The sequence below is a fragment of the Pongo pygmaeus genome, chromosome 19 (assembly GCF_028885625.2).
Source record: "Pongo pygmaeus isolate AG05252 chromosome 19, NHGRI_mPonPyg2-v2.0_pri, whole genome shotgun sequence".
Taxonomy (NCBI): Eukaryota; Metazoa; Chordata; class Mammalia; order Primates; family Hominidae; genus Pongo; species Pongo pygmaeus.
In genome coordinates this window covers 72,267,124-72,292,813 of record NC_072392.2, presented here as the reverse complement: position 1 = coordinate 72,292,813, position 25,690 = coordinate 72,267,124, and the positions used below count along the sequence as shown (strand labels likewise).

Here is a 25,690-nt window from a genome sequence, read left to right as displayed (position 1 = left end):
CGCCGAGCCGGCGGAGGGGCTGCGAGGGGCGGGGCCGGGCGGGCGGAGGGAGGGAGCGAGGGAGGGGCGCGGGGAGATGCTGAGCCTACGGGGGAGGCGGCGGCGGCAGTGGAGAGAGCGGGAGGAGCGAGGCAAGGCAGGAAGGAGGCAGCCGAAGGCCGAGCTGGGTGGCTGGACCGGGTGCTGGCTGCGCCGCGCTGCTTTCGGCTCCCACGGCCTCTCCCAGGCGCTGAGGGCGCCCGGCTGGGCCGGGCCGGCGGCGGGAGGGGAGGATCCTCTCCATGGTCCAGAAGACCAGCATGTCCCGGGGCCCTTACCCACCCTCCCAGGAGATCCCCATGGAGGTCTTCGACCCCAGCCCGCAGGTGAGGCGTGGTGGCCCGGCCCAACGGGAGGGGGCCGCTCCCGCGGACCGTGTTGAGGTCGGCTCGAGAGGCGCGGGAGAAGAAGGGGTTATATGCCGGGCGCGGAAGAGACAGGGATGCCTGCGCGCCCCCCATCCTTGCAGGTTGTGATTGATGGGCGCTGGGCCTGGGGCTGGGTGGCGATGCTGCGGAGCGGGGAGGGGGCGGGTGGGCTGCCTGTCACCCTCGCCTCCTTATCTCCCCCGCGTCAAGGTTCCTGCCGCTTGGGCACCAGCTTCAGTGGGCTGAGCGTGGGGGTGCTGGTGGAGGGGGTATCTGGGCCTTGAGAAGGGGAGGTTGCAGGAGGCTAGAAAGCGAGCCAGGCAAGGGGGGCGACGCAGAGCACGCTCGGGGGCGCCAGGCGGGTGTGGGTGGGGCGGGGGTGGCACGAAGAGGTGGCCGAGGCGATGGTCAGAGGGCGGTGCCAAATGCCAACAGGCCTTCAAAGCCGCAGACACTGGTTCTCGAGGGTAGGGAAAGGGCCAACCCCGGGCGAGGTCCCCTCCCAGCCACCTAGGCTCCATGTCTATGTCGGACCTGCTCCCCTCCCCCCACACCCACGTTGACTTACCCCACCCCCACCCCCGCCCCAAAAACGCCTCCAAAGTTTGGAAAGTTGGATGGATGCCAACTCACGGGAGGGGGAAAAGCTGTTTTACCTGGGGGAGGGGTCTACTTCTCCATCCCCACCCGCACACTTTTCCTACACCCCTGGTTACCCCCAGGAAGTGGCATTCTTGGGCACGGTGGGTTCCCATGGGGTGACCAGCAGGCTCTGGGATGGTCGCGCCAGGGGATTTCTTTGGGACTGTCCTCCAAGGATAGCATTAACTCTTCTGTTACTGTGGCCACCAGCTGTAACCACCATGATAATGTGACTGATGGGTATGTAGAGGGGTCAAGTCAGACCTAAAAATACCTTCCTCCACCCCAGGCCCCTTTGAGCCTGGGAGGCAGCTGACTGGGGCCTTCCTTTCAGCTGTCCCCTGTCCCTCTGAGTGCCACTCCCTTTGCCCAGCCTGGCAGTGCGGGGGAGGGTGGTGTCTGGGATTCACTGGGGGATCCTCCTAGGTTTGTAGGGAGCATCAAAACTAGAGTTGGGGTATATGTCTGGTTTGAGAGAAGGGCGGGGAGGGGAGGATCTTGGAAGGGTCCCCAGGGGCCCTCCTCTCCCATTTTCCATCCTCTTTCTTGTACCCTGATCCCAGCAGCCAAAGCCCCCAGTCTGGTCATGGCCCCTCCAGGTTCTTTGGCCAAAGAAAGTCTAGGATAGAGACGGAGGGCAGGGACTTGGAAGTCTGAGCCCTCACTCACTCTCCCCATTCTGAACTGGGCTGAGGCCAAGTGTGTGTGGGTACGAGCTGGGGAGGGCCAGAAGCAGCTCTTCTTACAGGAGGACTGGAAATACCTGACGCCCTTAACCTGAACGTGTGGCTTCCTGAATGGTCAGGCAGTATTTCCTCCACCCGGTCTCTGAGACAGCCAGCTTACCCCCTAGGGATCTGTGGGGCTGTGTCCTAGGCTTATGTGGTGCGGGGCCGAGGGACATTTAGATTGACGTAGCCTGATGGGTACCATGGGCATGGGGCATGGGCAGTGGCAGCTGGGGGCCACAGGGTAGAAGCTTGATCCCTCTTGCCCCCTTGGGGAGGATTGTAGCTACTGTGATTGTGAGAGGGAGCTGAGAAAAAGTCCTGTCTGGGCAAGGAATGAGAGTGGGGAGCAAAATCTGCCCCCATGGTGCCAGGGATTGGGCTGGATGTTTACTCTCCAAATACAGTTCCATGTCCCTGCTCCCTCCCCAGAAATCTGGCTCTGAGTCTCCAAGAGAGCTGTCATCCCCTCCCTACTCTGTGAATAGCGAAGGGAAGAGTTGGGCACGGAGGAGAAGCCAGGCTGGGCCCTGGGTTGGCAGTTCCTCCTCTCTGGGGGCCACCAACACAAACAGCCCTGCTCTGCTCCTGCGGAGGGGGAGTGAGGGGGACTTTCCCGCTCTCCCCACCCAACACCCAGCACTGCCGGCTGCCTCTCCCTTCCTCGGAGGCCTCTGCAGCCTGCCCAGCATCTTAATTAGCTCTGCTGCCTAATGAGCCTCCAGCTTCTCCGCGCCTCCCCCCTTCCCAGCCTCTCTGGCTTGGTTTGGGGGTTTCCGTGTGGGCATTCTAGGGCTCTCTTGCACTGGTCCCCACTCCTGGCTGTGCTCTGGGCCCTCTCCATGAGGATGGGAGACCCTCCCTCCCCTTGGGTCCTACCACCTCAGGAGGAAGGTGCAGGGGAGTGGGGGTGGGGCTGGGAGTGCTGTTCCCAAGCTTGGCTGTAGCTCTGGGGCTGGCAAGATGAGGGTTGGGAAAGGGCCCTTCTGATTCTACTCTTGTTCCTTTCCTGGCCTCTTCAGGGCAAATACAGCAAGAGGAAAGGGCGATTCAAACGGTCAGATGGGAGCACGTCCTCGGATACCACATCCAACAGCTTTGTCCGCCAGGTAATGGGGAGGCTGGGCGGAGAGGAGGGAGGTGGCTGGTTGGTGGAGACCAGCATTGGTGAGCCAGGTCTGCGGTATTCTCCAGGCACCCTTCCCTGTGCCATTTGTCACCTGCCTGGAGCCACCCCATCACCCTGACACCCCATGACCTCTCCTGGATGTGCTGTCAGCGGCACCTACTCGCTCAGCCCCCGCCCCTGCCCTGCCCGGCCCTTCCCCCAGCACCAGGCACCCTCCCCTGCTGCCTGCTGGCCTGCGTCATCTCATTCAGGGACAGCCTGGCCTGCCTCCCTGTAGCTTGCTTCGGGCTGTCACCCACTCCCCCTGCCGGCTGTCTGCTTCCATGTCCTCCCCCAGAATCTGTGACAGGGTGGGGTGGAGGCAGGTCCTAGGAAAAGCAGAGCAAGGATGTTTGGGTCCCTGTAGTCCTGGTGAGGTCCTGGCCAGGGAAACATGCTCCTCACCTCGAGACATGACTGTCTAAGAAGCACAGAGAAAGGGTGATGGTGACGGAGGTGGGGGTGGTTGAGGCATGAGGCTGTTGATTTTATAATAGAGAAGACGGTAGCCCAGCACCCCTGCCTGAAAGGGTGTAACTGAGAATAGCTTTCTGGGGTCTTCTGTGCTCAGTCAGTAAGCGGCTGCTCTCATCTCTCTGTCAACCCTGGGCCATCTTAGGCTCAGGGTGAGGGACCGAGAGAGGCATGTGGTTGCTATGACTACTTAGCATCTCACCAAAGCCTGGTACCCAAAAAAGGCAAGAGGGGCTTGGGATTAGACAAGGAAAAGGCGTGCATTGAAGAGGAAATGGGCAGGGCATTCGAGGGCAGAAGACAGCACAGAGAAGGGGTCCTCTGGAGATGAGCCCCTCCCTTCCACCTTGGGCCAGGAGCGAGGGCGATGCCAGGCAGATCCACCACTAATTAGAGTGAGGCCCTTCTTTCCGTTTCTTCTGTCTCTACAGCACTTGGCACATGTGAGCCTCAGTCTGACTTGGGAGGTTCAGGAAGGGGAGGCTTCATTCTAGCCTTTTCTAAGTATAGGAACAGATAGGAAGTCTTTTCTTCAATCACTCCCTCATCCCTCCTGTTGCAGGACATGGCCAGGGCTAGGAAGAATGACGCTGTGCTTTTATTGCCCCTCTTGGCAGAAAAGGACCTTGGCTCCTTCAGTGTTTGCCAACCCAGGGAGTCAGACCCCAGCCTCCAATTCTTCCTCCTTTTAGCTCCCCAGCTCTGATCCCCGGTAGGTGGTGGGGAGTGGTGGGGGGGCAGTCCTTGCCACATCTCTGAGCTAAATATACCCTAGCAGTTTGCACATGTAGCAACTCTGCTTGTAACCTGAGCCCCCAAGGGAACGGGCAGTTTGGGCCACCCCCTAGGCCAGCAGGGCCAGGCACTGAGGGCGCCGGGATGGAGGCGCCCAGCCGGACCCTGGTGGTGGTGAGCTGGGGATGGAGTGGGGTGGTGGCGGGTAGAACAGCCTCTCAGGAAAGCTGGCGGAGGGCAGCCTTTACTGCAGCTTGTCTCCATGCCTCCTCACTGTTTCCTGTCTTCTGCCATTTCTGATGTGTGCGTGTGTATGTGCATGCATGTGTCTGCATATGTGTGTGTATGTGTGCGCATGCCTACATGTGTGTCTGTGTGCACCTGTGTGTCTGCATATGTGTGTGTGCGTCTGCCCGCACATGTGCGTCTGCATGTGTGTCTGTGTGTGTGCATGTAACTGTGTGTGTGTGTGTGTGTGTGTGTGCGTGCGCATGCCTGCGTGGGTGCTGGGGTCGGTGAGTGTGTGCGCGTGTATGCCTGCATGTGTGCTGGGGTTGGTGAGTGAGTGTGTGTGCACGCGCATGCCCGTGTGTGTGTTGGGGTCGGCGAGTGCCTCTCTGCTAGTCTGTCTCCCTGTCTGTTTCCCTGGCTCTTTGACTCTGCATGCTCCCATCAGGGTGGAGAGTGGGAGATACGCTGGTTTTCTCTCCTTCTCTCCTTCTTGCCTCTTTCTCCACTTCTATTAGTGACCCCCGCTCCACCCCAACCCTTCCCACGCGGGTCTCCCATTTTCATTATTTGGCTGGGAAAGAGATGGGCAGCTGCACCAGTTAATGACCTGAGGCCCCTGGGGAGAGGTGGGACTTTGTCTTCTGTCTTTCCCAGGTCCCCTCCATGCCAAACCCATGGACCTTCCTGGCCAAGTGACCCTTTTCTGCCCTCAGGAAAGAACCCCTACATCTCTGCAGTCCTCCTCTTTTGCCACATAACCTCCTATGCCTTGTCCAACACCACCTCTGCATAGTCACACAAATCCACACCTCCTGCCTCCTGCCCTCGCGTGTCCCCCAACCTCAGGGTCACAGATGTCTGGGAGCTCCCCCCCAGTCCACTCACATGTGGCTGTACGCACACAGTCATATGCAGCCAACTATAGAGCACACCCTCCTCCACACATTTGTACTTGCACATCCACGCACACACATGAATAAGCACGTGCATTCCCACTACCAGGTCTGTATGGGCAACATGTGTCTTACACATATGTGTGCATCCCTAAAGGAGTCCCTTGTGCTCTGGGTTGGTCATTGTGGTCAAAGCCAGCTGTCTGGCACCCAGCAGCCCTCATTTCAGGGAAAGCCCTGTCCCATATCCTGCTCTTAACTTGCCTCTTTGGTCTGTACCAGCCTGGAACTCTTGGGTTCTCTTGTGTCCTAGGAGAGCCTGAGGACTGAGGCTGTAAGTAGTGAAGTTTGATTCTGACAGTACCAGCTAGAGGAGCAGGGGAGGTAGGAGTCTATCTCCCTCTACCCTTGAACAGAAGCTGGCAAAATCTGTGGTGACCCTATCCTGCGGAGCAGGCCGTCCGCGGCTGATAGTGCAGAGAGCTCAGGCCGAAGCTGGTGGCTGCAGTCCCTGGAATGGATGCCACTAGACCTCAGCTGAGTCTATCTCAGCGGGTGCTGGGGGCAGGGGAGGGAAGGAGCAGTGGGAGTAGAGACTCGTCCCTGGCATTCCTCCCTTGCCTTGTGCCCCTATCAGGTTCCCACCCCTCCCTGGGCCCCAAGCAGCTGTCCTTGGGCCTGCCTTCATCTCCTGCTTGCTGCTGTCACCCTCACTAGGGCCACACTTTCCCCAGGGGCCTGAGAAATCTCAGCTCCTGGTCCCTTCCACCTAATACCACCTTCTCTTAGCCCTTGTGTCATGCTGGGCTGGCTGGGGCTTGAGGCATCCATGATGGGTCGCACCTCCATGCCTTCCTGGGCCCAGGAGCTGGGAGGGGCAGCAATGGCCCTGATCTGGCTCTCTCTATTTTCAGGGCTCAGCAGAGTCCTACACCAGCCGTCCATCAGACTCTGATGTATCTCTGGAGGAGGACCGGGAAGCCTTAAGGAAGGAAGCAGAGCGCCAGGCATTAGCGCAGCTCGAGAAGGCCAAGGTGAGAAGGATGTGGGGAGGGGCTGTGCTGGCATGATTTCCCCCAGTCCTGGGCCGCAGAGAGAGCCCAGACAGACCCAGGGCCAAGTCTTGACCCAGCCACTTCCTAGTACCCCTGAACCTTGCGCCTCCGTCCTTCACCTGCACAATGTGGGCTATAATACCTGCCTGCTTATACAGTATAATAAGTATAATAAGTGCCTGTTATTATACTGTTTCCACACATAATAAGGGCTTGATAAGTGCTAAACATTTCTTTTTTTTTTTTTTTTTGAGACGCAGTCTTGCTCTGTCACCCAGGCTGGAATGCAGTGGCGCGATCTCAGCTCACTGTAACCTCCGCCTCCCGAGTTCAAGTGATTCTCCTGCCTTAGCCTCCCGAATAGCTGGGATTACAGGTGCGCACCACCACGCCTGGCTAATTTTTGTATTTTTAGTAGAAACGGTGTTTCACCATGTTGGCCAGCCTAGTCTCAAACTCCTGACCTCAAGTGATCTGCCCGCCTCGGCCTCCCAAAGTACTGGGATTACAGGCGTGAGCCACTGCACCTGGCCAGTGCTAAAATCTCCACATCTTCCTGGAATCAAACTTCCTGGGCTGGAATCCTGGTCCTGACTCTTTTTTTTTTTTTTTGAGACAGAGTTTCGCTCTTGTTGCCCAGGCTAGAGTGCAATGGCGCGATCTTGGCACACTGCAACCTCCACTTCCCGGATTCAAGCGATTCTCCTGCCTCAGCCTCCTGAGTAGCTGGGATTACAGGCATGCTCCACCATGCCCGGCTAATTTTGTATTTTTAGTAGAGATGGAGTTTCTCCATGTTGGTCAGGCTGATCTTGAACTCCCGATCTCAGGTGGCTCAGATCAGCCAGCCTCAGCCTTCCAAAGTGCTGGAATTATAGGCTCTGGTCCTGACTCTTTTTTTTTTTTTTGAGACAGAGTCTCGCTCTGTCACCCAGGCTGGAGTGCAGTGGTATGATCTCGGCTCACTGCAAGCTCCGCCTCCTGGGTTCACGCCATTCTCCTGCCTCAGCCTCCCAAGTAGCTGGGACTACAGGCGCCAGCTGCCACACCTGGCTAATTTTTTGTATTTTTAGTAGAGACGGGGTTTCACCGTGTTAGCCAGAATGGTCTCGATCTCCTGACCTTGTGATCCGCCCCCGTCAGCCTCCCAAAGTGCTGGGATTACAGACATGAGCCACCGTGCCTGGCCTGGTCCTGACTCTTAGTAGCTGTGTGATCTTAGGAAAGTCACATTAAAAGGAAGATAATAATACCACTTAACTTCAGAGGATTTTTTATTTTTGTGATGAATATAAATGAGAGAATATGTGTGAAGTATGTAACATGGTACCTGGAACACTAAATGGTCATTACTGTCATTATTGTTTTCTTAAATTTAATTTTAGGCCAGGTGCGGTGGCTCACGCTTGTAATCCCAGCACTTTGGGAGGCCGGGTTGGGCGGATCACTTGAGGTCAGGAGTTCGAGACCAGCTTGGGCAACGTGGTGAAACCCCGTCTTTACTAAAAATACAAAACTTAGCTGGGTGTGGTGGCGTACGCCTGTAATCCCAGTTACTTGGGAGGCTGAGGCACCAGAATCGCTTGAACTAAGGAGGCGGAGGCTGGAGTGAGCCGAGATCGCACCACTGCACTCCGGCCTGGGTGACAGAGCGAGACTCTGTCTCAAAAAACATAATAATAAATAAATTTAAATATTTATTATTTTTTATGAGACAGGGTCTCTCTCTGTCACTCAGGCTGAATGTAGCGGCGTGATCACGGCTCACTGGAGCCTTGACCTCCCATCTCAGCCTCCTGAGTACCTGGAACTATAGAGGCATACCACCACACCTGGCTGATTTTTTATTTTTTGTAGAGATGGGATCTTGCTATGTTGCCCAGGCTGGTGTTGAACTCCTGGGTGCAAGTGATCCTCCTACCTCGGCCTCCCAAAGTGCTAGGATTACAGGCATGAGCCACTGTGCCCAGCCCCTTTTATTTATTTATTTATTTTTGAGATGGAGTCTCACACTGCCGCCCAGGCTGGGGTACAGTGGTGTGATCTCGGCTCACTGCAGCCTCTGCCTTCCAGGTTCAAGCGATTCTCCTTGCCTCAGCCTCCCAAGTAGCTGGGATTATAGGCACCCGCCACCGTGCCTGGCTAATTTTTTTTTGTATTTTTAGTAGACATGGGGTTTCACCGTGTTGGCCAGGCTGGTCTCAGAACTCCTGACCTCGTGATCTGCCTGCCTTGGCCTCCCAAAGTGCTAGGATTACAGGCGTAAGCCACTGTGCCCAGCTTCCCCTTTTATTTTTTAAAAACAGACAGAGCCGGCTGAGTGCGGTGGCTCACGCCTGTAATCCCGGCACTTTGGGAGGCTGAGATGGGTGGATCACCTGAGGTTGGGCGTTTGAGACCAGCCTGACCAACATGGTGAAACCCCATCTCTACTAAAAATACAAAACTAGCCAGGTGTGATGGCGCATGCCTGTAATCCCAGCTACTTGGGAGGCTGAGGTAGGAGAATCGCTTGAACCAAGGAGGCAGAGGTTGTGGTGAGCTGAGATTGCGCCATTGCATTCCACCCTGGGCAACAAGAGCGAAACTCCGTCTCAAAACAAAACAAAACAAAACAGACAGGATCTCCCTATATTGCTCAGGCTGGTCTCAGACTCCTTCCCTCAAGCCAGTATTGGGATTACAGGTGTGAGCCACTGTGCCTGGCTGCTATTATTATTAGTAGTAGTAGTATTTTATTTTATTTTGAGACGGAGTCTCGCTCCATCGCCCAAGCTGGAGTGCAATGGCACGATCTTGGCTCGCTGCAACCTCCGCCTCCTAGATTCAAGTGATTCTCCTGCCTCAGCCTCCTGAGTAGCTGGGATTACAGGTGCGCACCACCATGCCCAGCTAATTTTTGTATTTTTAGTAGAGACAGGGTTTCACCATGTTGGTCAGGCTGGTCTCGAACTCCTGACTTTATGATCCACCCGCCTTAGCCTTTCAAAGTGCTGGGATTACAGGCATGAGCCACTGCACCCGGCCTATAACTGTTATTTAATTTATTTATTTTGTTTTGTTTTTGAGATGGAGTTTCGCTCTTGTTGCCCAGGCTGGAGTGCAATGGCACCATCTCAGCTCACTGCAACCTCCACCTCCCAGGTTCAAGTGTTTCTCCTGCCTCAGCCTCCCAAGTAGCCAAGATTACAGGCATGTGCCACCACGCCATGCTAATTTTGTATTTTTAGTAGAGACAGAGTTTCACTATGTTAGTCTTGGCTGGTCTCGAACTTTTGACCTCAAGTGATCCACCCGCCTTGCCCTCCCAAAGTGCTGGGATTACAGCAGTGAGCCACCGTGCCCGGCCTGCTATTATTATTATTTTTTCTGGGTATCATTGTGGGCTTCCCCACCCCCAACCTTTTTCATTCCTGAGTGCCCCGCCTCCACCCTGAGAGGGCTGAATTCCACGTTTTGCTTTCTTGTTTTTTACTGTAAAAGTTAATATACATGGAGAAAACCATACAAGCCAATTCAGTATACATTTTTTTTTTTTTTTGACGGAGTCTCACTCCGTCATCCATGCTGGAGTATAGTGGCATGATCTCGGCTCATTGCAACTCTGCTGCCCTGGTTGAAGTAATTCTCCTGCCTCAGCCTCCCAAGTAACTGGGATTACAGGCATCTGCCATTGCGCCCAGCTAATTTTTGTATTTTCAGTAGCGACAGGGTTTCACCATCTTGGCCAGGCTGGTCTTGAACTCCTGACTTCATGAATCCACCTGCCTCTGCCTCCCAAAATGCTGGGATTACAGGCGTGAGCCACCGCACCCAGCCTTTTTTTTTTTTTTTTTAGACAAGAGTCTTGCTCTGTCATCCAGGCTGGAGTGCAGTGGTGCCTTCTCAGCTCACTGCAACTTCTGCTTCCTGAGTTCAAATGATTCTCATGCCTCAGCCCCCTGAGTAGCTGGGATTACAGGTGTGTGCCACCATGCCCAGCTAATTTTTTTGTATTTTTAGTAGAGACAGAGTTTCACCATGTTGGCCAGGCTGGTCTCAAACTCCTGGTCTCAAGTGATCCACCTGCCTTGGCCTCCCAAAGTGTCAGTATACATTTTGTTGTTGTTGTTGTTGTTTTGAAATGGAGTCTTTGCCCAGGCTTGAGTGCAGTGACACAATCTCGGCTCACTGCAACCTCCACCTTCCAGGTTCAAGCAACTCTCCTGCCTCGGCCTCCCAAGTAGCTGGGATTATAGGCACCCACCACCACGCCTGGCTAATTTTGTATTTTCAGTAGAGACGGGGTTTCACCATGTTGTTCAGGCTGGTCTCAGACTCCTGACCTCAGATGATCCACCTACCTTGGCCTCCCAACGTGCTGGGAATACAGGTGTGAGCCACCACACCCTGCCCATGTCCATATACATTTCAAGGAACAATTACAAAGCAAACATCCAAGTAACCACCACTACTGTCAGGAAGTTGTACATTACATTGTGGTTTGCCCTCTAGTTGCCATCCTCCCCTGTGTGCCTCCTCTAGACCAAGCCAGTGGCATTTGCCGTGCGGACAAATGTCGGCTACAATCCGTCTCCAGGGGATGAGGTGCCTGTGCAGGGAGTGGCCATCACCTTCGAGCCCAAAGACTTCCTGCACATCAAGGAGGTGGGTATCTGGAGGGAGGGTAGGGAAGTGGGTGCCAGGAGACAGGCAGCCAGAGTGCTAGTGGACAAAAGGCTTCTGAGCCAAGCAGAGCCAGGCTGAATCTGCTGTGTGACCTTAGACAAATCTCTCCACCTCTCTGAGCCTCTGAATTTTCTACTGGAAAAATGAGGTGGTAATGCTTAGGTCAGAAGGTTGTTGGGAGGGTTTGTTAGGGGGTCTGAACTGGCTTGGCGGTGTGCCAGGGACATGTAGGTATCCCCATTTATTCCAGCGGCCTTTGTAGAGTAGGGTGGGCACATGGGGACAAGAAGGACTCTCAAAATTGCATTGGGCTGGTGGCAGGGTGGTCCATGGCCAGAAAGGATGCTGGTCCTGGAGTTGTCCTGAGAATTGGCAGCTCCACTCAGAGGCTGGAGCCAGGGCTGGGGATTTTTGAGGGTGCCACCCCTGGGCTGGGAGGTGAGTCTGGGCGTTTCCCCTAGAGAGTGACGGCTACCTTGCCCCTGCAGTTTCCCTCTTGCTCTTTTCACCCACCTGCCATATTCTTTGCAGAAATACAATAATGACTGGTGGATCGGACGGCTGGTGAAGGAGGGCTGTGAGGTTGGCTTCATTCCCAGCCCCGTCAAACTGGACAGCCTTCGCCTGCTGCAGGAACAGAAGCTGCGCCAGAACCGCCTCAGCTCCAGGTGTCTGGATGGGGCAGGGGAAGGGGATGCTGCCAACCCCAGGAGAGGCCATACAGCCTGGACTAGGCCTCAATGGTTGCCCCTGGCCCTGAGGGCACAGAGCTGCCTGTGGCATCACCAGTGGGGCTGGAGCACCTCCGGGGGTGCCGCATGTGAGAGGATGAGATCCCCCCACGCCCACCTCTTTGCTCACAAGCTTGATTTGCCTCTGCCCACACAGCAAATCAGGCGATAACTCCAGTTCCAGTCTGGGAGATGTGGTGACCGGCACCCGCCGCCCCACACCCCCTGCCAGTGGTAAGAGCCATCGCCATGCAGGGGTTTGGGGAGAAGCTCCTGGGTGGGGTGGTCTCATCACTCCCTGAATCCTCCTTTCCCTGCAGTAGGAAACACCCCAATCTTGAGTCCCCCAAGCACATGCAGTGGTTCCCCCTCCATGAAGAGTAGGATACCCCTCGAGCTGGGCCTGTCATGTCTCTCCTCTCCCTTTTCTTTGGTAGCTCCATCTCTCTGCCTGATTCCCTTGCCCTGCCCCCATTCATTTCTCCCAGCCCTGTTCCATTCACCTCTTCTTCTTTCTTTTTTCCCCATCCCCATCCCTGCGTTCTGTACTTGTGTCTCCACGTTCATCTCACTCCTTCTCCCCACCTCGCCTCCCTCCTCCCTCTCTCCTGACTCTCCGGTCCAGGTAATGAAATGACTAACTTAGCCTTTGAACTAGATCCCCTAGAGTTAGAAGAGGAAGAGGCCGAGCTTGGTGAGCAGAGTGGCTCTGCCAAGACTAGTGTTAGCAGTGTCACCACCCCGCCACCCCATGGCAAACGCATCCCCTTCTTTAAGAAGGTAATTCTCGCTGTGTTCTTGCAAGAGGTGGGGGAGTCAGGGCCAGCACTTTGGTGGAGGGAAGGGGGCTGTAATGGATTCAGATGTGGTACCAACCTGTTCTGTGGGCATCAGGGCTTCCTGCTGAGGTGGAGGGAAGGGTAGTGTGGGCACATCCCCCTCCACACACAACTCCACCCTGGCCCGATCTCCAGGAAGGAGATCTTGCCCTTGGAAGGTTGCCCCCACACCTGGGGCAGCAGGGTTTGGTGGTCATGAACCCTGACCTCTCCCCTCACTCCCAGGGACCTGCTCTGGTGTTGGTGTCTACCCTGGCATGTGAAGCAGGGCATGGGATGGCATTCCTTCTTTGACCTTTTTTGACTCTCTGGGTGGGCACATAGTGGGTGGGGGGGCTGCTGGCTGCAAAGCAAGACAGTTAAGGGAACCCCTAAAATGGGCAGGTTGGCATGCACTGGGGGCAGGAGATGGGCACCAAGGTAGGGGCTGTCACCCTCTCCAGCTCTTTTCCAAGACCCCGAAGAGGGCAGGATATGTCTGAATATTCCCACATCCACTGGACTGACTGTCAGTCCTGCTCCCAGCCCTGATCCAGGGCCACCTCTGGCTCCCCCTTGGTGTGGGGTCCCGTTCCCCGTCTCTGGCTCTGTCTGTCACTAACACGCATGCCCTGTTATCTCTCCTCGTCTGCCCGGCTCTCCCTCCCTCTCTTGTCCTGGCTCCTGCCTTGCCCTCTGCCCCTGCCTGGGTCCCCTTCCCTCTCTCCTCCCCCTTCCCTCTCTTGGCAATCTCTGGACCCAGCCAAACAGAAGCAGAAGTCGGTGAGTATCACAGCTTTCTGTGTCCTCCTCCCCACTCCCTGGGATGAGCTAGGGGGACCTTCTAACACCCATTCCCACATCTGTCCCCCATTTCCCCCACCCTTCCTGGTTCTCCCTGGCCATCCCTCCCCACCCCCACCCTGATCCCCACATCTGGGCTCTGGGACCAGGGTGGGGGAAGGCTGCATGAGGGAGCCTGGAGTCTGGGGGAGAGGATCTAATGTCATCTCCACTCTGGGGTTTCCCCTCCCTGCTTCCCCCTCCAGACAGAGCATGTGCCCCCCTATGACGTGGTGCCTTCCATGAGGCCCATCATCCTGGTGGGACCGTCGCTCAAGGGCTACGAGGTAGGACTTCCTAGAGGGGAGTGGATGCAGAGGGGCCTTAGAAAGATGTTCAGACCCCAGAGAGATCCCCTAGAAGGGCCCAGATCCCAAGGCATCCTCCCAGGAGGGCTATAGACCTTCAGAGACAACCCCCAGGGGGCCCAATCCATGGAAAGACCCACTCAGAGGAGCCCCATCCCCCAAAGAAACCCTCAGAAGAGCCCTCCCAGAGATGCCACTCACAGGGACCTTGGAACCAGAGACCCCAGTGGAGGCCCCTCAGACCCAGACCCCCGCCCGCCGTAAAGGCCTGTCCAGAAGAAAGTGGAACGTGAGGGTACAAATACCCAGCCACTCAGAGTCTGAGCGGCTTTAAATGCCTGCCTTCTCCTCCCTCCCTCCCCACAAACCCCCACCCCCAGGTTACAGACATGATGCAGAAAGCTTTATTTGACTTCTTGAAGCATCGGTTTGATGGCAGGTAAGATCCTGGGAGCTGCTCCTCGCACCTGCCGTTGCTCTCTGCTGCTGGGGATGGGCAGGATGCCTCGAATCACAATCCTGGGACTCGGACTGAGGAACAGAAGGCGGGCCTGGAACTGGGGAGTGGGCAGGGCATTCCAGCCCACCCTGACCCCTGACTCCCCTCTTGCCCCATTCCCCAGGATCTCCATCACTCGTGTGACGGCAGATATTTCCCTGGCTAAGCGCTCAGTTCTCAACAACCCCAGCAAACACATCATCATTGAGCGCTCCAACACACGCTCCAGCCTGGGTGAGCCCACTCCTGCTGTCTTCACTCCCCCTTTCTGGGCCGGACGTGGGAGGGGTGGGGGGTGTGGGAGGTAGTGGGCAGGGCCATCTCCAGGAGCGTTCCCTCTACCCACTGCTTCCTGGGAGGCCACCTGACATTCCCCCATCCATATGGCTCCATGCCCCCAGCTGAGGTGCAGAGTGAAATCGAGCGAATCTTCGAGCTGGCCCGGACCCTTCAGTTGGTCGCTCTGGATGCTGACACCATCAATCACCCAGCCCAGCTGTCCAAGACCTCGCTGGCCCCCATCATTGTTTACATCAAGATCACCTCTCCCAAGGTGGGTGCAGGAGCCTGACCCTGGCCGGGACAGCGTGGTTTAAAAGGGCTGCTTGGGTTTAAATCCCAGCTCCACTGCTTGCTAATTATGTGAATTAATCTGCCTGAGTCTTAGTTTCCTTCTCTGTAAAGCTCCATCGTATTGTCAAGTGTTTCAACCTCATATGAATGTATAGCGCTTAGCAAATGGTCTGATACAACATGTTAGCTATTATTTACTATTATTAGGGTCATGCAGACCAGTCCCCTGTCTCCACTCTGATTGACCTCCCACCCTTGGACTGAAAGAATTCTGTGCTTTTTGTTCCAGTGCCACCAGCTACTTGGCAGTTGGGAGGTCTTTCCTTTCTTCTTCTTCTTCTTCTTCTTCTTCTTCTTCTTCTTCTTCTTTTTCAGTCAGGATCTCACTCTGTCACCCAGGCTGGAATGCAGTGATGCAATCATAGTTCACTGCAGCCTCTACCTCCTGGGCTAAAGCAATCCACCCACCTGGGCCTCCCAAGTAGCTGGGACTACAGGTGTCCACCACCATGCCTGCCTAATATTTTTATTTTTTAGAGATGGGATTAGCTGTGTTGCCCAGGCTGCTTTCCTCTCTTGACATCAGCCCTTTTTGCTGCAGTGTCCTCATTTGGACTTTGATAGAGGGGAAATCGGTAGAAAGGCCGCCTTACTTTTTCCTTGTATTGCAGCACCATTAACTTTCCCTTCTAGATGCCAGTGGGGATCTGAGAAACATGGAGGAAGAGTTGAGGTGAAGGATTTGAAGTTAGAAGACAGCATGGGCTTGAAATTCTAGCTCTGATTGGTTTACGTATTGATTTATTCTTATTGTTGGTTGTTTTTTATTGAACTTGGAATCTTGGGGGAATTATTTAGCCTCTGATTCTCTATTTCTTCACCTATAAAGTGGTGTTATAATCCCTCTCTTGTGTTATTGTTGAGAGGATTGCTGTAAGGAGCCCAGTATACTCTCTGATTTATTTATTTATTTATTTATTTATTTAGACGGAGTCTTGCTCTGTCACCAGGCTGGAGTGCAGTGGCGTGATCTTAGCTCACTGCAACCTCCACCTCCCAGGTTCAAGCGATTCTCCTGCCTCAGCCTCCTGAGTGGCTGGGACTACAGGAGCGCACCACCACGCCTGGCTAATTTTTTGTATTTTTTAGTAGAGATGGGGTTTCACCATGTTGGCCAGGATGGTCTCGATCTCCTGACCTCGTGATCCGCCCACCTCAGCTTCCCAAAGTGCTGGGATTACAGGCTGAGCTACCGCGCCCGGCCTACTCTCTGATTTGTCAGGGCAGCCAATAGTGGTAACCATTATCATCCCATGAGCTGAGCTCCCTGGACCAGTTACTTAACCTTTTTTTTTTTTTTTTTTTTGAGACAAAGTTTTGCCCTGTCACCCAGGCTGGAGTGCAGTGGTGCGATCTCACTACAGCATCCGCCTCCCAGGTTCAAGTGATTCTTGTGCCTCAGTCTCCCGAGTAGCTGGGGTTAGGATTACAAGCACACACCACCACACCTGGCTATTTTTTTTTTTTTCTTTTTGAGAAGGAGTCTCACTCTGTCACCCAGGCTGGAGTGCAGTGGTGCGATCTTGCTCACTGCAACCTCTGCCTCCTGGGTTCAAGTGATTCCTCTGCCTCATCCTCCTGAGTAGCTGGGACTACAGGCGCATGCCACCACACCTGGCTAATTTTTGTATTTTTAGTAGAGACAGGGTTTCACCATGTTGGTCAGGTTGGTGTCGAACTCCTGACCTCGTGATCCACCGGCCTCGGCCTCCCAAAGTGCTAGGATTACAGGTGTGAGCCACTGTGCCCGGCCACACCTGGCTAATTTTTGTATTTTTAGTAGAGACAGGTTTTCACCATGTTGGCCAGGCTGGTCTCAAACTCCTGACCTCAAGTGATTTCTCCTGCCTCATCCTCCCTAAGTGCTGGGATTACAGGCGTGAGCCACCGCGCCCAGCCTACTTAACCTTTCTGAGTCCTCTGTTTCTAATGAGATAAAGGGGATAATGGGATTTAAGTACTTCCTGAGGGGAGTTGAAAGGACCAAATGAGATAATGGATGCAAAAACACTGAACTAGAAAGTAACCAATGCTTCCATTTCCCCCACTGAGGTTAGGAGGAGGGACTCTGGAACCAGGCAGCCTGGACCTTCTACTCCAGGGCTATCACTTACTGGCTCTGTGTTCCTTTGGCAAGTGGCCAAACATCTCTATGCCTTGGTTTCCTCATCTGCAGCATAGGCATACTGGGTTTGTGAAGATTAAATAAATGGGTTAACCATGAAAAATGTTTGGTATTGGGCCAGGCACGGTAGCTCACACCTGTAATCTCAGCACCTTGGGAGGCCGAGGCTGGCGGATTGCCTGAGTTAAAGAGTTCAAGACCACCCTGGGCAACATGGTGAAACCCTGCCTCTACTAAAATTCAAAAAATTAGCTGGGCATGGTGGTGGGCACCTGTAATTCCAGCTACTCAGGAGGCTGAGGCACAAGAATTGCTTGAACCCAGGAGGCGGAGGTTGCAGTGAGCCAAGATCCCATCACTGCACTCCAGCCTGGGTGACAGAGCAAGACTCTGTCTCAAAAATAAATAAATAAATAAAAATAAATGCTTGGTATCCTAGAACTATATCTGTTCCATTTTGTAAAAAGTTTTTCATTTTCAAATAATTTCAGATTTACAGAAGTGTGGCAAGAATAGTATCAAAAAAATCTTATTTTTTGAATATTCTTCACCAGGATTCACTAATTTTTTAACAGTTTTATTGAGGTAGAATTCCCATACCATTAAGTTCAGCCACTTAAAGTCTATAAGCCAGGCTTGGTGGCTTATACCTGTAATCCCAGCACTTTGGGAGGCTGAGGCAGGTGGATCGCTTGAGCTCAGGAGTTGGAGACCAGCCTGGGCAACATGGCAAGACCCTGTCTCTATTAAAAAATAAAAAATAAATTAAGTGTACAGTCTAATTTTTTTCAGATTCACAAATTTTGAAACATTTACTTTTATCTTTCTCTCTGTCTTTTTTTTGGAGGGGGGATGAAGTCTCGGTCTGTCACCCAGGCTGGAGTGCAGTGGTACGATATTGGCTCACTGCAATCTCTGCCTCCCAGGTTCCAGTGATTCTCCTGCCTCAGCCTCCCAAGTAGCTGGGATTACAGGCGCCCACCACCACACCTGGCTAATTTTTGTATTTTTAGTAGAGACAGAGTTTCACCATGTTGGCCAGGCCGGTCTCGAACTCCTGACCTCAAATGATCCACCCGTCTCAGCCTCCCAAAGTGCTGGGATTATAGGCGTGAGCCACCATGCCTGGCCTATATTGTGTTTCTTAAGAACAACATCATTGTCTTACACAACCATGATGCAATTGTAAAATTCAAGAATTGTTTCTAAAATATAGTCCATATTAGTTTTTTTTTGTTTTGTTTTTTTTTTTTTGAGCTAGGGTCTCACTCTGGCTGCCCAGGCTGGAGTGCAGTGATGCGGTCTTGGCTGACTGCAGCCTCTGCCTCCCTAGGTCAAGCAGTTCTGCCTCAGCCTCCTGAGTATCTGGGATTACAGGCGCCTGCCACCATACCCAGCTAATTTTTGTATTTTTAGTAGAGACGGAGTTTTGCCATGTTGGCCTGGCTGGTCTCGAACTCCTGACCTCAGGTGATCCACCCCACCCCCCATCCCCCCCCCGCCTCCCAAAGTGCTGGGATTACAGGCGTGAGCCACGGTGCCGGTGTAGAATGCCCTTCATAGCAACATTTCCCCCAATCCAGGAACCAACCCAGGATCACGTGTTGCCTGTTTTTTTTTAGACAGAGTCTTGTTCTGTCGCCCAGGCTGGAGTGCAGTGGCATGATCTCAGCTCACCTCAACCTCTGCTTCCCAAGTTCAAGTGATTTTCATGCCTCAGCCTCCTGAGTAGCTGGGACTACAGGCATGTGCCACCACGCCAAGCTAATTTTTGTATTATTATTATTTTTTAATAAAGACAGGGTTTCACCATGTTGGCCAGGCTGGTCTTGAACTCCTGGCCTCAGGTGATCCACCCGCCTCAGTCTCCCAAAGTATTGGGATTACAGGTGTGAGCCACTGCGCCCAGCCTAGTTTTCTTTCTTTCTTTCTTTCTTTTTTTTTTTTTTTTGAGACAGAGTCTCACTCTGTCGCTCAGGTTGGAGTGCAGTGGCGATCTCAGCTCACTGCAAGCTCTGCCTCCCAGGTTCATGCCATTCTCCTGCCTCAGCCTCCCAGGTAGCTGGGACTACAGGCACCCGCCACCACGCCCAGCTAATTTTTTTAGTAGAGACAGGGTTTCACCATGTTGGCCAGGATGGTCTGGATCTCCTGACCTTGTGATCCACCTGCCTTGGCCTCCCAAAGTGCTGGGATTACAGGCATGAGCCACTGCACCCGGCCCTCTTTCTTTCTTTTTTTTTTTTTTTTGAGACAGAGTCTTGCTCTGTTGTCCAAGCTGGAGTGCAGTGGCACCATCTCGGCTCACTGCAAGCTCTGCCTCCATTCTTCTGCCCCAGCCTCCTGAGTAGCTGGGACTACAGGCGCCCACCACCACACCCGGCTAACGTTTTGTATTTTTAGTAGAGATGGGGTTTCACCGTGTTAGCCAGGATGGTCTCGATTTCCTGACCTCAAGATCTGCCCTCCTCGGCCTCCCAAAGGGCTGGGATTACAGGTGTGAGTCACTGCGCCCAGCCAGCCTAGTTTTCTTTAATCTGGAAGGCTTCCTCAGCCTTTCTTGAATTTTCCAGAGACTGACATTTAGGCAGAGTATAGGACAGCTATTTTGTAGACTGTCCCTCAGTGTGCATTTGTGTGATTGTTCTTCATGATTAGTTTCTGGTTTTGCATTATTATAATTATGGTTCTTGTTGTTGAGATGAGAATGATAACAGTAGCTATCTAACAGGATTGTTGTCAGGACTAAATTGATCATGTGAAAAGCACAGAACAATGCTGGTATGTAGCAAGTGCCCCATAAAGGAAGACTGTTGTTGTTGCTGTTGTTAACACAGAGGGTGTGGCTGGGCTCAGTGACTCATGCCTATAATCCCAGCACTTTGAGAGGCTGAGGCAAGTGGATCACTTGAGGCCAGGAGTTTCCAGACCAGCCTGGGCAACATAATAAGACCCTGTTTCTACAAAAAAATAAAAAAAAATTAGCGGGGTATGATGGCATGTGCCTGTAGCCCTAGTTACTCAGGAGGCTAGGCTGGGGCTTGCTTGAGCCCAGAGTAGAGTGAACTATGTTCACACCACCGCACTTCAGCCTGGGTGAAAGAGCGAGAACCAGTCTCTAAAATTAAAAAAAAAAAAAAAAAAAGGAGGGTGGGCGGGCCTACAAACAAGGTTAGAGAAGTTGAGAAGGAGAATCACTGCCCTTCATATAGCCCCTAAGGAAGGCTGGCATGACACCAGGAGAGAGCCTGAGCATTGCATAGGGTAGACACAGGGCTGCTGAGGTCATTTCTGCAGAGGTGCCCAGGGCTGAGAGTTATGGAGCATTCAAGGGTCCTGACACTGGCTCTCCATGCTGATCCAACCAGGACCCACCTCTCTGACTGGGTGCATTGCTTGAGTCCCTCTAGCTCCTCTTCCTTTTCTCCATCCCCAAACCAGGTACTTCAGAGGCTCATCAAGTCCCGAGGAAAGTCTCAGTCCAAACACCTCAACGTCCAAATAGCGGCCTCGGAAAAGCTGGCACAGTGCCCCCCTGTGAGTGCCTAGATCCCGGGGAAGGGAATGGAGGGAGGACATTTGGGTTGTCCTGGTTTTCTCTGGCCTACATGAGAGACAGAGTGACCAGGAACACCTGGGTCAGGCCCGTGGGTGCAGACTGGTCTTCCGGGAAGAGCGCAGGTCCGTCAGTCAAAGACTGGGTTCAAGCCCCAGAAGCACCCTTCTCCGTGGAGAGTCAAGCCCTGTCTCCCAGCCTTGGTTGCCTTATCTCTAGAGTGAGGGAGTTGGACTGAGTGCCAAAACTTCTTGCAGTTCTGCCAATCTGTAGATCTGAGAGCTCTCCTTCCCTTCTTCCACATCCAGAGGCCTCTTTTTAACCTTGTCCTTCAATCCCTTGACTCTACCCACTGCACCCAGGCCACACCCTCAACCCCCTTGGCCATGCCCCACTCATCCCAGCCCTGCCCCCTAACCCCGCCTTCACAGGAAATGTTTGACATCATCCTGGATGAGAACCAATTGGAGGATGCCTGCGAGCACCTGGCGGAGTACTTGGAAGCCTATTGGAAGGCCACACACCCGCCCAGCAGCACGCCACCCAATCCGCTGCTGAACCGCACCATGGCTACCGCAGCGCTGGCTGCCAGCCCTGCCCCTGTCTCCAACCTCCAGGTACAGGTGCTCACTTCGCTCAGGAGAAACCTCGGCTTCTGGGGCGGGCTGGAGTCCTCGCAGCGGGGCAGTTCGGTGCCCCAGGAGCAGGAACATGCCATGTAGTGGGCGTGGCGCCCTGCCCGTCTTCCCTCCCACTCTGGGGTCGGAACTGGAGTGCAGGGAACATGGAGGAGGAAGGGAAGAGCTTTATTTTGTAAAAAAATATGATGAGCGGCAGCTTCTGGTGTCTGTGGTTTTTGATGGGTCTGGGGCTTCTGGTGCTGTCTTCCTGGGCCTGGTGCCATAGGACCGCATCTGCTGCCCGCTGGATATGAGGCCTGATGGGAGCGCTTTTAAGACAAGGGACTAGGAAGGACATGCGAGGAAGACTGATAAACTGATTCGCTGGACTCCACACCCTTTTTAGACCCAACAGAGCAGGGGCCTTCAGAGCCAGGGAAACCTACGTTAAACCTGGACTCTCCCTCCCTGGAGCCCTGACTCCACAAGGCCCCTCAAGAGGGACCAAGAATGTGGCATCTTCTATGACTTGATGCTGAACCTTCCACCATTCTCCCAGTTAAAGTCCAGGAAAGGACCTCCCATGGGAGACCCATCCTGCCTTGCCCTCATCCCATGGGAGCCACAGCCCACCTCTTGATTGCACACCATTAAGTATAAGGTCCTAAGGAGCCAGAAGAAACCCATGAAATCATTCTAGACTGTAGCTTTGAAATTTGTTTTCAGCAACAGAGCCCATTTGTTCAATGAATCTTATATGGAAGCTGAGGATGTAAATAATGCATCCTTGCTCTGCCCTGAGGGAGCCAGGGGAATGGCCTCCCCTCTACCTCCATGGGGACCCCTGAAGCACTTCTGTGCCCTCCCCACCCAACGCCACCCCAGATCTCTAGGTAACAGTTTGGAAACTGCTGCTCAGGTCTAACCCCCATCACATTACAACCAAGAAATGAGGCCACAGAGTGGGGAACTGTTTGCTTAGGGTCACACAGCTTGACATGGCAGGGGAGGGACTGGAACCCCTCTTGTGCCCCACCTCCACGTGACATTTGGTGATAAGGACACTGGGCCACCTCTTCATCTTCAGTAGGAGGGGGACACCCAGCAGCCTTCCCCAGCTTGCTGCTTTGAGTGCTTGTTGGGGGCAAGGGAGGAATCCCATCAGCCTTGGAGATGGTGTCATCTGACTAGGGAATGGTGGGAGAAACATGGGGTTCTCAAAGCCTGAGATTGGGGTTTGGTGTGGGTCGAAGAAGCCAGGGTCAGTAGGTTTGAGCTGAAATCCCTTTAATGTATTTGGAAAACCAAAGGTAATGACTAACCCAATCAACCACTAATGAGTGGCAATACTGAGCTGTTGATGATGATTAACCCCAAGATAGCATTAATGACCTGCATTGAGGAAGCGGTGACTCATGGCTCACGGCGGTTGGCCATAGTTGCCCTGGGAGTTCATATGTCCTCACATCTGTTGAAGGTCGGGTGCCCCCTGTCCAGAGAGAGGAGCATATGCCCTGAGGTCTGTCCTCTGGCTGGGCTCCAGAGCCATTTGTCCCCGGGGCCCCTCCCCTAGAGCCAGCACCCTCTTCATCCAGGCCGGACCTCTTAATGCTGTCACTAACTTGACTTGCTTTGTTGTGTTTTTCTCACCCCTGCCTGATCTGCATGGTGTGTGCTGTCCGTCTGCTAACCAGGGACCCTACCTTGCTTCCGGGGACCAGCCACTGGAACGGGCCACCGGGGAGCACGCCAGCGTGCACGAGTACCCAGGGGAGCTGGGCCAGCCCCCAGGCCTTTACCCCAGCAGCCACCCATCAGGCCGGGCAGGCACGCTACGGGCACTGTCCCGCCAAGACACTTTTGATGCCGACACCCCCGGCAGCCGAAACTCTGCCTACACGGAGCTGGGAGACTCATGTGTGGACATGGAGACTGACCCCTCAGAGGGGCCAGGGCTTGGAGACCCTGCGGGGGGCGGCACCCCCCCAGCCCGACAGGGATCCTGGGAGGACGAGGAAGAAGACTATGAGGAAGAGCTGACCGACAACCGGAACCGGGGCCGGAATAAGGCCCGCTACTGCGCTGAGGGCGGGGGTCCAGTTTTGGGGCGCAACAAGAATGAGCTGGAGGGCTGGGGACGAGGCGTCTACATCCGCTGAGAGGCACAGGCCACACGGCGGGAGGAAGGGCTCTGAGCCCAGGGGAGGGGAGGGAGCGAGGGGCTCACACCGGACATGTATTCGCCTCCAGGGGGCGCTGTCTCCCTCCTTTCAGATGCCTTTGCTCAAAGTTTGGGGTTTCTTCGGTGTTATCATCCCAGCTCCTGGGAGGCCCTTAAGCCCCACCCGTCGGTTTTTACCTGCCTGTTGTGGATGGATGGGGGATACCCACCTTTCTGAAGTGTCCCCTTTCTCCCATCTTAAGGCGCTCTCCTCCCTCACCCTCCTAGAGAAAAGGTGCACTTCCTTAACTCTTTCTACTCGGGGCCCTAAGTGACGGTCCTAAGTGGGATGGCTCTCCTTCTCCCAAGCTGCAGTACTGGGGAAGGGCTGGGCGCTTTTCCTGGAAAGGGAGGCCACAGATTCTTTCCCATGGGGGCTCTTTTCCCCAGACCCCAGATCCAAGGTCCCTCACCCTGCCTGCCCCTTCCTCCCAGCTTCCTGGCAGCATTGTCTGGTCGGTGAAAGCCATAGCATGGACGTCCCATGGGGAGCTTGTCTTGGGGAGGGTTCTGGGTGGAAGCTGGCAAGCATACAGCACCCTGTACCCTCTGTGGCCATGGCAACGTCCAGGGCCCAGAACCCTGAGGAGTGAGCAGCCGAGACGCTGCTCCCCACCCCCCACCTCCATGCCTCAGCCTTTGCCTACCCCAGGAATGAGCTTGGCCTCCAACATCCCTTGCCTGCTGCCATTAGAAGAGGGGGCCCCTCTGCATCTGAGCCCCCCATCCCTGTGCCACCTGGGTGTGGAGCCCATGGAACACTCTGGTCCGCCTCATTTTAAACCAAAAAACTGCTCCTTCACCCTCACCCTGAGGCCCCAGGGGAGAGGACCCATGGGATGGTGCCCAGGGGTTGCCTTGGGACCTCGGATCTCCTCTGGGGGGCTTGGCTGCTGCTGTTGCTGCTCTGTATTTGCCTCTCGTGATTCTGTTTGTTACCCATGTTCACTTCCCCCAGGAGAGGCCTTGGTACCCCCTCTCCCCTGGGGCATCCCTCTGCCTTGGCATCCCTGTAGCCCAGCAACCCTGCCCCTCCCCAGCATCCCAGCTGGGCCAGAGAGAGCCGACTGTGCCAACAAGGACTGGGCCCTGCCCGGCTGCCCGCCTCAGGGATGGGCACCTCATGCCTGTCTCGCCACCTCCTGTGCCAATGTCCCACCCTCCACCTGGGGGTGGGGTGCAGCTTCCACTTACTGATTAGAAGACACCACTGCCCGCCCTTCCCCCCTCCCTGTCTGGTGTCCTGTGCCCCCATCTGTCTGTCTATATTTGTCTGTACTCCCCTAGGAGAAGTATTTTGCCATATATAAAACCACTGTCCTGTCCTTTGTGGCTGCCTCCCAAGCCTGCTTTGTCCTCGCCACATAGTCGTCAGCCTAGGCACCTGGGAGCTGCTGATATGCAAGGGGAGTTGAAGGGGTGGGTACCTGAAGAAGCTGTGCCCTGAGTCGTTGACTCAAAAGAAAAGATGATCCTTTGATTTTGGCCCTCTGATGTATTATGCCCAAGCCAGGAGCCGCTTGGGCAGTCCCAGCTCCACACTGGCCCTGAGCCCCTTCACTTACCTGTCTCTCCACAAGTAGAGCCAAAGACAATGGGAAGCTCAATGTTGCTCGGTGGGTGAGATCCAGACCCACTGGTGCAATGTCTTAAATACACGATTGTTTTTCTGCTCTCGTGGCCTCACTGTGCCCCAAAACCTCAGGAGAGGGAGGGGCTGAGCTTCTGGCTCCACTAATGCCCCCTTCGTTCCTGCTAACCAGCTTTGGGGACAGGGAGGCAGACTACTTGTGGGGGCAGGTCAGAGAAAATCAGGGATTCTGCCAGTCCCAGACTGAAAGTCAGTAGGTGAGTGTACCCATTTCTCCCATCCCCAACTGGCAGGATGTGGACTTCTGACAGTTACTGCAACCACCTGTGTCCTGCCTCACACAGTACCCTCAAACTATTTCCCCTCCTTCCTGGTTCTTTTTCTTTTTTTTTTTTTGAGATGGAGTTTCACTCTTGTCGCCCAGGCTGGAGTGCAGTGGCGCAATCTCGGTTCACTGCAACCTCCGCCTCCCAGGTTCAAGCGATTCTCCTGCCTCAGCCTCCCGAGTAGCTGGGACTACAGGCACCTGCCACCACGCCTGGCTAATTTTTGTATTTTTAGTTGAGACAGGGTTTCACCATGTTGGCCAGGCTCCTGACCTCAGGTGACCCACCTGCCTTGGCCTCCCAAAGTGCTGGGATTACAGGCATGAGCCACTGTGCCCACCCCGGTTCTTGTTTTTTGTGCTGGTGGCTGTGGAGGACTAAAATTCCTGAGTCCACTACCTGAGTGCTGAGGCCCAAC

At 54.4% G+C, this 25,690-nt stretch overlaps 1 protein-coding gene across 4 annotated transcripts; it reads left to right on the top strand.

Moving 5' to 3' along the window:
* Nucleotides 1-63: 63 nt before the first annotated feature.
* On the top strand, nucleotides 64-24,684 carry CACNB1 (calcium voltage-gated channel auxiliary subunit beta 1). 4 transcript variants are annotated; one of them, XM_054457312.2, is made up of 14 exons: nucleotides 64-365; nucleotides 2,800-2,886; nucleotides 6,193-6,312; nucleotides 10,858-10,980; nucleotides 11,533-11,669; nucleotides 11,890-11,966; nucleotides 13,314-13,333; nucleotides 13,600-13,680; nucleotides 14,082-14,140; nucleotides 14,325-14,434; nucleotides 14,602-14,753; nucleotides 20,400-20,495; nucleotides 20,946-21,131; nucleotides 22,829-24,684. In XM_054457312.2, exons 1-14 carry the CDS (start codon nucleotides 282-284, stop codon nucleotides 23,291-23,293), a joined length of 1,797 nt encoding a protein of 598 aa, XP_054313287.1. In that variant the 5' UTR covers nucleotides 64-281; the 3' UTR covers nucleotides 23,294-24,684. The 4 variants fall into 4 exon arrangements, with proteins under 4 accessions (XP_054313287.1, XP_054313288.1, XP_063511985.1 ...); XM_063655915.1 differs by lacking the exon at nucleotides 13,314-13,333 and adding an exon at nucleotides 12,391-12,512 and having other exon boundaries at nucleotides 79-365; XM_063655914.1 differs by lacking the exon at nucleotides 13,314-13,333 and adding an exon at nucleotides 12,358-12,512 and having other exon boundaries at nucleotides 80-365.
* Nucleotides 24,685-25,690: the final 1,006 nt, after the last annotated feature.